This window comes from Chaetodon trifascialis, chromosome 4, assembly GCF_039877785.1.
Source record: "Chaetodon trifascialis isolate fChaTrf1 chromosome 4, fChaTrf1.hap1, whole genome shotgun sequence".
NCBI lineage: Eukaryota > Metazoa > Chordata > Actinopteri > Chaetodontiformes > Chaetodontidae > Chaetodon > Chaetodon trifascialis.
In genome coordinates, this window is record NC_092059.1 from 469,563 (window position 1) to 478,497 (window position 8,935).

Below are 8,935 nucleotides of genomic sequence, written 5' to 3' on the forward strand. Positions count from 1 at the left end.
GTTACGGGTTAGGGAAGGTCAGGGTGGGTACAGGGTGAGGAACAGGCAGATGGGGGGTAGGGTAAGGCTCCAGGAAATGAATGTAAGTCTATGTAATGTCCCCACAAATGATATAAACACAACGTGTGTGTGTGTGTGTGTGTGTGTGTGTGTGTGTGTGTGTGTGTGTGTGTGTGTGTGTGTGACCATGTATCCCACGTTGTGGGGACTCTCCTTCCTTATGGGGACTAAATGCAGGTCCTCATAGTGTCTGTTAGAGCAGATTATTAAAATGTGATTGATTTTGTGTATGAGCGTGCACAAAATGGCCAAAATGGCCGACGCAGGTAAAACTGACGTCTGGAACCATTTCAGATTTAAAAGAACAAAGGACAAAGAGCTGGATAAAACCAAAGTGGATTGCAAGATGGCCAGAGGTCAGTTATTGTAGAAATACTACGAACCTCAGAAACCTCTCGACAAGGTATCACAGTACGCTAACGTTAGCTTCCGACAACAAGCCGTTCAGGGCGAAACAAAAGAAACTGAGGGACTCACTAACATTTCCAGCAGATTCTCCGCGGGCCATAAAGATAACAGAGGCCATCGCAACTCTTGTTTGCAAAGATTACGCCCGTACTGCGTGGTGGAAAACGAAGGCTTCGAGCGGCTCGTTCAGGTGCTCGAACCACACTGCGTTATGGTGCAACGGAAACATCTGACAAAGTGTTATCCCCATGATGACTCCAGCAAAGAGGGCTGAAGATGGACTCAGAAGATACAGGGCCGAACCACCTGCTGGGCTGAATGGAAATCCTCTGACCTGCTGGAGGTTACATGAAAGAGTGTCCACTGTTGGCTCGCCTGGCAAAGCAATACCTTTGTGTCCCAGGGACCAGTATTGCGTCGGAGACGGTGTTTTCAACTGCGGGCGATATTGTCACTGCAATAATCTATGAACAAGAAGATGGAGTGTTGGAATGGACTGTAGAGGGCGCTCCAAGGTCACTGTTCAGATTCTGGAAACTGGAACCCCGAATTTTGGAAGTGAAAATATAACCACACCTTTGACCTTTTGGATGACCTTTGAGACACTACCTCTTCTTCTCTACGTTGTTTGTTTTTCTTCTTCTCTGCGTTGTTTGTTTTTCTTCTTCTCTGCGTTGTTTGTTTTTCTTCTTCTCTGCGTTGTTTGTCTCTCTTCTTCTCTGCGTTGTTTGTTTTTCTTCTTCTCTGCGTTGTCTCTCTTCTTCTCTACGTTGTTTGTTTTTCTTCTTCTCTGCGTTGTTTGTTTTTCTTCTTCTCTGCGTTGTTTGTCTCTCTTCTTCTCTACGTTGTTTGTTTTTCTTCTTCTCTGCGTTGTTTGTTTTTCTTCTTCTCTGTGTTGTTTGTTTTTCTTCTTCTCTGCGTTGTTTGTTTTTCTTCTTCTCTGCGTTGTTTGTCTCTCTTCTTCTCTGCGTTGTTTGTTTTTCTTCTTCTCTGCGTTGTCTCTCTTCTTCTCTACGTTGTTTGTTTTTCTTCTTCTCTGCGTTGTTTGTTTTTCTTCTTCTCTGCGTTGTTTGTCTCTCTTCTTCTCTACGTTGTTTGTTTTTCTTCTTCTCTGCGTTGTTTGTCTCTCTTCTTCTCTGCGTTGTTTGTTTTTATTCTTCTCTGCGTTGTTTGTTTTTCTTCTTCTCTGCGTTGTTTGTTTTTCTTCTTCTCTGCGTTGTTTGTCTCTCGTCTTCTCTGCGTTGTTTGTCTCTTGTCTTCTCTGCGTTGTTTGTTTCTCTTCTTCTCTGCGTTGTTTGTCTCTCTTCTTCTCTGCGTTGTTTGTTTTTCTTCTTCTCTGCGTTGTTTGTTTTTCTTCTTCTCTGCGTTGTTTGTCTCTCGTCTTCTCTGCGTTGTTTGTTTTTCTTCTTCTCTGCGTTGTTTGTCTCTCGTCTTCTCTGCGTTGTTTGTTTTTCTTCTTCTCTGCGTTGTTTGTTTCTCTTCTTCTCTGCGTTGTTTGTTTTTCTTCTTCTCTGCGTCGTTTGTCTCTCTTCTTCTCTGCGTCGTTTGTTTTTCTTCTTCTCTGCGTTGTTTGTCTCTCGTCTTCTCTGCGTTGTTTGTCTCTCGTCTTCTCTGCGTTGTTTGTTTTTCTTCTTCTCTGTGTTGTTTGTTTTTCTTCTTCTCTGCGTTGTTTGTTTTTCTTCTTCTCTGTGTTGTTTGTCTCTCGTCTTCTCTGCGTTGTTTGTCTCTCGTCTTCTCTGCGTTGTTTGTTTCTCTTCTTCTCTGCGTTGTTTGTCTCTCGTCTTCTCTGCGTTGTTTGTTTTTCTTCTTCTCTGCGTTGTTTGTTTTTCTTCTTCTCTGCGTTGTTTGTCTCTCTTCTTCTCTGCGTTGTTTGTTTTTCTTCTTCTCTGCGTTGTTTGTTTTTCTTCTTCTCTGCGTTGTTTGTCTCTCGTCTTCTCTGCGTTGTTTGTCTCTTGTCTTCTCTGCGTTGTTTGTTTCTCTTCTTCTCTGCATTGTTTGTTTCTCTTCTTCTCTGCGTTGTTTGTCTCTCGTCTTCTCTGCGTTGTTTGTTTTTCTTCTTCTCTGCGTTGTTTGTTTTTCTTCTTCTCTGCGTTGTTTGTTTTTCTTCTTCTCTGCGTTGTTTGTTTTTCTTCTTCTCTGCGTTGTTTGTCTCTCGTCTTCTCTGCGTTGTTTGTTTTTCTTCTTCTCTGCGTTGTTTGTTTTTCTTCTTCTCTGCGTTGTTTGTCTCTCTTCTTCTCTGCGTTGTTTGTTTCTCGTCTTCTCTGCGTTGTTTGTTTCTCGTCTTCTCTGCGTTGTTTGTTTCTCTTCTTCTCTGCGTCGTTTGTCTCTCTTCTTCTCTGCGTCGTTTGTTTCTCTTCTTCTCTGCGTTGTTTGTCTCTCTTCTTGTCTGCGTTGTTTGTTTTTCTTCTTCTCTGCGTTGTTTGTCTCTCTTCTTCTCTGCGTTGTTTGTTTCTCTTCTTCTCTGCGTCGTTTGTCTCTCTTCTTGTCTGCGTTGTGTGTCTCTCGTCTTCTCTGCGTTGTTTGTTTCTCTTCTTCTCTGCGTTGTTGCGTCTCCTCAGTTGCGGCTGTGGATGTCTGCAGTCTGTCTGCAGGCGCTGCAGCGTCTCCGTGAGGCTGAAACGCATCATTACACGTCGTCATGATGTTGTGCATATTGCTGCTCCAGAGGACAACTTTCGGTCTTTGTCCGTCAAAACTTTGATCTGTTCAATTGACCTTTGTGAAATCTGATCCAGTGGAGGTTGAATGTGACAGTGTGTCCAGATGTGGACAGAAGAGTCGTGTTGTGCTTCAATATGAACCGTTTCAAAATGAAACTTCTCTGATCTTTTCTCTGAAAACTCTCCTGCTGCACTGATCAATAATGTGTGATGTCGTACTTTAACCTCTTCAATCACACATTTATTCCCAAAATCCTTCCGTCCGTCTCATTAAATGGACACTTATAGAAGCTTAATCCAGGCTGTTAATTGGAATTTTAAAAGAACGCTGGGGAAAGTTTCCTTTGAGAAAGGAAATATTGATATAACAGATCTGTAGATGAACGTGTGAATGGATTGTTTGTGATCCCGTTAATCAATCAATATGTTCCAACGTTGTTTCATGAAGTCGAGCTTTTATCAATAAGGAATCATCAAAGTTTGATCTGCGTGTATTTTACGTTTGATTGATGAATGGAAAAATGTTTCTTGTCATTTCTTGGAGCTGAATGTTAAACTTCTCCTCCAATGGATTGATTGATTGACGGGCGGCTGCAGCGCTCCACATGCTTTAAACGTTCAGTCCTGAGCAGCTGTTTGTGGTCACATTAACCGTCAGCGAGCGCACATCTGTGTATGTGCGTGTGTGTGTGTCTGCCCCCCCGTCTCATACGCTTGTCCTTGCTGTGGTTGAAGCGCTCTGCTGGTCGTCTGTTGCTGATGGCGTCTCTGTTGGTCGCTGTCATCCTGCTCTCTCTCTGTGGTGAGTCTCTTTATCATCTCTTTGTCGTCTTTTTGTCTTTTTATCGTCTCTTTACTGTCTCTTTTCTATTGTCTTTATTGTCTCTTTATCGTCTCTTTATCATCTCTTTATCGTCTTTTTATCGTCTCTTTATCGTCTTTTTATCGTCTCTTTACTGTCTCTTTTCAATTGTCTTTATTGTCTCTTTATCGTCTTTTTATCGTCTCTTTATTGTCTTTTTATTGTCTCTTTACTGTCTCTTTTCTATTGTCTTTATTGTCTCTTTATCGTCTTTTTATCGTCTCTTTATCGTCTTTTTATCGTCTCTTTACTGTCTCTTTTCTATTGTCTTTATTGTCTCTTTATCGTCTCTTTATCGTCTTTTTATTGTCTCTTTATCGTCTTTTTATCATCTCTTTATCGTCTTATTGTCTCTTTATCGTCTCTTTATCATCTTTTTATCGTCTCTTTATCGTCTTTTTATCGTCTTTTTATAGTCTCTTTATCGTCTCTTTATCGTCTTTTTATTGTCTTTTTATTGTCTCTTTATCGTCTCTTTATCATCTTTTTATCGTTTCTTTATCGTCTTTTTATCGTCTTTTTATAGTCTCTTTATCGTCTTTTTATCGTCTTTTTATTGTCTCTTTATCGTCTCTTTATCGTCTTTTTATTGTCTCTTTATCATCTTTTTATCGTCTCTTTATCGTCTTTTTATAGTCTCTTTATCGTCTTTTTATCGTCTTTTTATTGTCTCTTTATCGTCTTTTTAACGTTTTTATAGTCTCTTTATTGTCTTTTTATCGTCTTTTTATTGTCTTTTCATTGTCTCTTTATCGTCTTTTTATCGTCTTTTTATTGTCTTTTCATTGTCTCTTTATCGTCTTTTTATCGTCTTTTTATTGTCTTTTCATTGTCTCTTTATCGTCTCTTTATCGTCTTTTTATTGTCTCTTTATCGTCTATCGCCTCTTTATCGTCTCTTTATCGTCTTTTTATCGTCTCTTTATTGTCTTTTTATCGTCTCTTTATCGTCTTTCCTGATGTTTCTTAGACAAACAAAGTGATTCGTGGAGAACAGTGTGAGCAGCGATCAATCAAACTGTGTGTATTAACATATACTGCAGTACTTTAAAGTACTGTTGATGACAGACATGCAGTATGTTTTACAACAACAACGAATGACTGACTGAATGAATGACTGAATGAATGAATGAATGAATGAATGAATGAACATCTTGTTGAATCCTGAATCGTTCTGTGATTGATCTGCTGATCAATGAAGTCGATCAGTGTTTTGCTTCATTTTTCTCTTCAGAACCTGATCAGTTGTTTCATTGACGAGGTGACGTTTTGATCCTTCAGTGATTTTATTTCAGACTTTTCACCGTTTACGTTTTACGATCGTTGATTCTGTCCATCGATTGCTTTGTGTTGAAGGTTTCTGGCAGGAGCAGCGTGCCGCTGCCACCGCCGCCGCCCCGCCCGCCTTCACTGTGCAGGTGAGAGTGGGCGAGGACGCCACCCTGCGGTGCCCCCTGCTGGACGCCGCCGGTGCCGCCGCTGCCTCCACCCTCAGCTGGTACAGGAAGTCAGCAGGACAGGGTCCTCAGCTGCTTCTGTCCCTCAGGTCCACCGGCAGCCGGAGGGTGACGTACGGCTCCGCCGTCGATCCTCAGAAAGTCTTGGCGGCCGCCGACGGCTCGCTGCTGCTGCGCGGCGCCGAGCGCGACGACTCGGCCGTTTATTACTGCGGCGTCAGTCACGGAGATGCAGACAGGAAGAGACGATGATGACTCACTGTCCAACATATTAACACCTGGATGATGTCATGAAAGGCAGCACATGTACCTTCAGCTCATTGATTAAACGTGTTTCTGTCCAAACGTTCAGTTTGTCTTTTGTCTTGAACTTTTTTCAGTGTTTGATGTTTTTCACTGAACGACGGCGAACACAAGTCGTGTGACACGTGGAGGACAGTCCAGACTGAAGACGACCATCACTGAGCAGCTCAGAGGAGGTCACATGGTACCAGCTCGGAGGACGCACGTGTGTGTGTGTGTGTGTGTGTGTGTGTGTGTGTGTGTGTGTGTGTGTGTGTGTGTGTGTGTGTGTGTGTGATCAATAGTCAATAAATACAAAAAAAGATTCATCTCAGAGAGAGAGACACAGACAGAGGGACGAATGGACAGACAGCTGACACAGACAGACAGACGGATGGACAGACAGCTGGCAGAGAGACAGACAGACTGAAGTGTTGAAGTGCTGCTGTCCTTCGTCCCGTTCACTCGCTGAACTCTTTGTCTTCCCGCCTTCGCAGCGCTGGAAACTCGTCTCTGCCGTCTGTCTCCAGTTTTATATGTGAGACATGATGAGGACACAGAAGACATCTGCAACAAAGTGCTGAATTTAATAAGATCATCAAATGTTTTTAACTGATGTCTGTCCAATAAATGGAACGTAGTGGAGTACAAGTACATAGCAGACAATGGAAATACTCCAGTGAAGTACCTCAGATTTGTTGCTAAAGTACTGCAGTTACTTTCCACCAGGATTAAACTGAAGTCTGTAAACTGATATCTGCAGTTGATGTCCAATCAGGAGGCAGGGGACAAGAATCTGGGGACAAGAATCTGGCGCTGGAAGCGTCTGGTGTCCTTATGTGGTCCGAGTTGTCTTGACCAATCAGGTTTGAGTGGGCTCTGGTTGCATGCAGGTGTCACTGCTTCGTTTGAAGGTTCACGTCACTGTGAATGTACTTTCAGTATGTCCACTCTGAATACAACGTGGACGAGGTCCAAGAGTCCAAGAGCTCAGGAGACATCCTGCAGGACATGCAACATGTTCACCAAAGACATTTTACAGCATCTCAGACAAAAACCTCCTAAACACGGAGTAAACACAGATGGTGGTGGAACGACGGCGGGATGCGATCCCACGAGAGGAGCTCGACACAGAGGCCGGTGTTATTAATAACCACGTCAACAGCCGAAGACGAACGAGGACATGAAGTTCAAACTGAACTAACGCAGCGACAGATCGGCTGTACTGCACTGCAGCGTGTTTAGTGTGTACTTTTACTGCATTGTCTTTTATCGCAGAGCTTTCTGAAACTTTCCTCCTCGATCACTAGACTTTGCTCTTGTTTCGTTTCGTTTCTCCGCGTTTGTTGGAAAAGTCCTGTTTCCTAACGAACGTGATGATTTACGTTCTGTCTGAACGGAACACTCTGACAGTTCGATTTACGGATCTTATCGGAGGCGCCAGTGAGGAAATTTCCTGTTTTTCTGTCCTTCACCAACTGACTGAACCAACGGTCGATCTGATCCCAGAGCAGTTTGGCTCCTCTGGAGACTGACGGCGTTCTGCTCCAACAGTTTCTGGTGTTTCTGTTCTCCTCAAAGTCTCCTGGTTCTACAGACCAGGAACATTCACTGACAGGAGGTCTGTGGGCTTCAGCGGCACCGACGACAGCGACTCCCATCAAAGGTAACGATCCACTTCAAAAGAGACAAAGACTTCTGTTTAAAGACAGACATGTGAAGACTTTAAAGCAAAGATGTCTTAAAACAGACTGTAAAAGACATTTCTTCAACTAAATTAAGTCATTATTAAGATTTTCTACTGAACTCTGACTTCTTTATATATTACAAGAATGTTTATTAAGAGCGGAACTGATGGTCACTTCAGGTGAACCCAGGATCGACTGGACAGACAGCAGCAGGATGGACACAGCGCTGACCTTCGTCCTCGTCCTGCAGTGAAGTGCTGCTTTACTCTGGTTCTGTCTGTTTTTATGGGTTCTAGGTTTCTGTGTTTAGAACCACCGTCTGTTTCTCTTCTCGTAGATGCTGGAGTGCTTGGTCTTTGCCCAGAGGACAGTCTGTCTCTTTCTCAATGGTTTTCAGCAGTGAAATTCGGCTGCTGGTGGACACTGGTGAGGAAGCAGCCGGTTGTGATGAAGATGATGTTTGTCACCGTCAAAACGCGACAACAGGTAGATGTAAAAAATCTCTCTGTGGTGGTTTGATCGACTTTGATCAATAAATGTTAAAAGACGTTTTTAGACCATGAAGGACATGTCGTCCACTCCAGCCACAGATTCCACCGTCACTGTAAAACCAACATACAGAGAAATCGACCGCTTCCTGTTTTATTTTGAAATCTATTGAGCCTGTTGAAGGAAATCTTTTATTGAAAAATAAACGAACATTTTTTTTTTTCTCAATTCAATTCAATTCAATTCAATTCAATTCAATTCAATTCAATTCAATTCAATTCAATTCAATTTTATTTGTATAGCGCCAAATCCCAACAAAAGTTGTCTCAGGACACTTTCCATAGAGCTGCTACAGGCCCAACAATCCGTCATGAGTGAGGAAAAACTTCCTTTTCTTTTCTGTTTCTGTTTGGTTAAAAGTTTTGAACTGAATCTTTTCACAAGTTATTTTAGTTTCCTGCCACGTGTGAAGCACATTTTAAATAATAATAATAAATCTTATCTGTATTCTTATTGGGCTGCACGGTGGTGCAGCAGGTAGTGCGCGTGCCTCACAGCAAGAAGGTCGCCGGTTCGATTCCCAGGTTGGGCCTTTCTGTGTGAAGTTTGCATGTTCTTCCCGTGCATGCGTGGGTTCTCTCCGGGTTCTCCGGCTTCCTCCCACAGACCAGAAACATGCTCATTAGGCTGATTGGTGACTCTAAATTGCCCCTAGGTGTGAGTGTGAATGGTTGTGTGTATGTTGCCCTGCGATCGACTGGCGACCGGTCCAGGGTGCACCCCGCCTCCCGCCCGCTGACAGCCGAGATAGGCTCTGGCCCCCCCCGCGACCCCGAAAGGGAGAAGCGGCATAGAGAATGGATCGATGCATTCATTTTATTTTGTCCATGTCTGTCTGCAGCTCCTGGTCCATCTGTCCAGATTTTATCGTCCGTCCCGGTCTCTCAGGACCCGGGATCTCCTCAGCTGCTGGTCTGCCTCCTGACAGGACTAAACTCACCTCTGCAGGATGTCCTGTGGTGGGTTGATG

General features: G+C 43.3%; 1 protein-coding gene across 1 annotated transcript; it reads left to right on the forward strand.

Annotated features, from left to right (window-relative positions):
* Window positions 1–313: 313 nt before the first annotated feature.
* Window positions 314–5,698, forward strand: sid1 (secreted immunoglobulin domain 1). Its single transcript, XM_070960779.1, has 2 exons — window positions 314–416; window positions 5,346–5,698. Exons 1-2 carry the CDS (start codon window positions 314–316, stop codon window positions 5,696–5,698), a joined length of 456 nt encoding a protein of 151 aa, XP_070816880.1.
* Window positions 5,699–8,935: the final 3,237 nt, after the last annotated feature.